Consider the following 1,974-nt stretch of genomic DNA (forward strand, 5'->3'; position numbering starts at 1 on the left):
ATCATCAATAACATTAACTTGTGAGTTAAATGAATCAAACAGAAAATCGTGTTAAAGATGTAGCCTTCAGAAATAGCACACTAGTGTTCTCATTAATGCACCTCTTTCTGACAGACACAGATCTAGATTCAGTGGTAGGTATGTCCTTAATAACAACAGATGAAATGTTTAGACACTTACTGATGAGTAAATCTAGAATGTGTTGATGTGCTATAACAGAAGAATAACAGAAATAGCACTGTTAACTGTATGACCTACCTAAAGCTAAAATATTTTTTGTTAAGTTTGAGAAGGAGCTGATTTTCAAAATTTCTGGCATCCAATCTTGCCCTTCTTGGGCTGAAAATCAGTCCAGCAGTGCTAAAGAGACGTTCGCATGCAGCAGAAGCTGGTAAGGCAGTGTTGATTTTAAGAGACAATTTGCAAACCGCAGGATAAGATTGCAGTATCTCTTTGTTGTCTACTTTAGAGGCAAGGTACCCTTCTAGCTGTTTAACACTTTCCTGCCCATGAGTTTTTTTCATGCTTGAAAAGAAGTCATCGTCATCTGAAGCACTTGATCCATTGCCTGGTGACTGATGTGGACGTTCTTCCTCCAGATGGTCCTTGATGTAGGCAAGTCCTAATATACAACATATATTGGGACAGATGCCAGAAATCATGTTATATAAATGATAGGGCAATACAGTACAGAGGAAAAAGAATGAACTAACTAATTTGGAGCAACATGCACAGTTATGGATAGGCAGCTAAAGCTGACATATGAGGGCAAAGATCAGTTTCTATGCCCCATTAGATCAGCTTTACTTCCCTGGCCACAATTCAGTCTAGATTGTGTCAAATTTCCTTGTTCTTTTTCCTGAACAACATGAACAGCATGTAGTACCTTGAACAATAAGGCTATGGGGTCCATCCACATCAAACTTGCCTTTTAGGCATATATATGAATCCAGGTCACAACCCCCACCCCCACCCTTTTAAGTAAGTAAACTTATATAAATGTGCTTGTTTAGTTTTTTTGTTTACTTTTGTTTTGTGAACTAAGCGCATGACATCTGAAATAAAAATGCCACAAAACATATGTACATACATAGATACATACCTAGGTTTAATAGGTTCTCATCAGATGTCCACGCTGTTTTAAATTTTGGGAGCAGGATGGCAGCAGCAATAAACTCTGGTTCTGCCATCATGTCTTTAAAGCGCTTTTGTAGTCCCTCTAGGACTGCATCCACCAAAGGTTTGCAGTACCTGGAATTAGAGGTGGGGGAGAGAAAATGATATAGTACAATATCACAACATTTACAGCGTGCATTTATACTGAGACAATGACAATAACAACAAGCATCCCAATACTTAATTGTTAAATATGATTTGACGGTCTTACATCTATTGTGTTCTTGGTCAATGTGTTCATAAAGGCCTCTTTTTAATCATTTTACTAATGGCACACATTAACTTCCTACACGTATGCTATATGAAGTTTTAAGGGAGTTGAATTGTGTATGATAAGGAATACACCTTAATAACATGAGGGGAAAGAATCTCTACCTGGAATTTATGTGGATTCGTTCAAGCTTATTGATGAGGAGCGTCAGAGTTGGCAGAAGCCATCCCATCTGAACATCTGTCTCATCTTGAAGAATGTTGAGGGCTTTGGCGAGAGGACCCATGGTTCTGGCAAATTCCTCCAAAAAGGAAATTTCAACTGAACTCAACCTAACAAACATAAAGAACACTTAAGTCTTGTGTGTGTGTGTGTGTGTGTGTGAGAGAGAGAGTGTGTGTTTGTGTGTCTGTCTGTGAGAGAATGAGTGATTGTGTGTGTGTTGTCTGTGTCTGTCTGTGAGAGAATGAGTGATTGTGTGTTTGTGTGTCTGTCTGTGAGAGAATGAGTGAATGTGTGTGTGTGTGTCTGTCTGTCTGTGAGAGAGAGAGTGTGTTGTGTGTTGTGTGTCTGTCTGTGAGAGAATG

General features: G+C 39.0%; 1 protein-coding gene across 1 annotated transcript; it reads right to left on the reverse strand.

Annotated features, from left to right (window-relative positions):
* Window positions 1-254: 254 nt before the first annotated feature.
* LOC127159985 (uncharacterized) lies at window positions 255-1,673 on the reverse strand. Its single transcript, XM_051102679.1, has 3 exons — window positions 1,552-1,673; window positions 1,103-1,251; window positions 255-622 (listed from the first exon to the last, which is right to left on the reverse strand). The coding sequence occupies exons 1-3, from the start codon at window positions 1,671-1,673 to the stop codon at window positions 255-257; spliced, it is 639 nt and encodes a 212-aa protein (XP_050958636.1).
* Window positions 1,674-1,974: the final 301 nt, after the last annotated feature.

The sequence above is a fragment of the Labeo rohita genome, unplaced genomic scaffold (assembly GCF_022985175.1).
Source record: "Labeo rohita strain BAU-BD-2019 unplaced genomic scaffold, IGBB_LRoh.1.0 scaffold_272, whole genome shotgun sequence".
Classification (NCBI taxonomy): domain Eukaryota; kingdom Metazoa; phylum Chordata; class Actinopteri; order Cypriniformes; family Cyprinidae; genus Labeo; species Labeo rohita.

Coding starts and splice junctions, on each gene's coding strand:
- LOC127159985 (XM_051102679.1), bottom strand. CDS start 1,673: ATGGGTCCTCTCGCCAAAGCCCTCAACATTCTTCAAGATGAGACAGAT. Junction 1,252..1,551: donor CGAATCCACATAAATTCCAG/GTAGAGATTCTT, acceptor CTCTAATTCCAG/GTACTGCAAACCTTTGGTGG. Junction 623..1,102: donor TGAGAACCTATTAAACCTAG/GTATGTATCTAT, acceptor GTTGTATATTAG/GACTTGCCTACATCAAGGAC.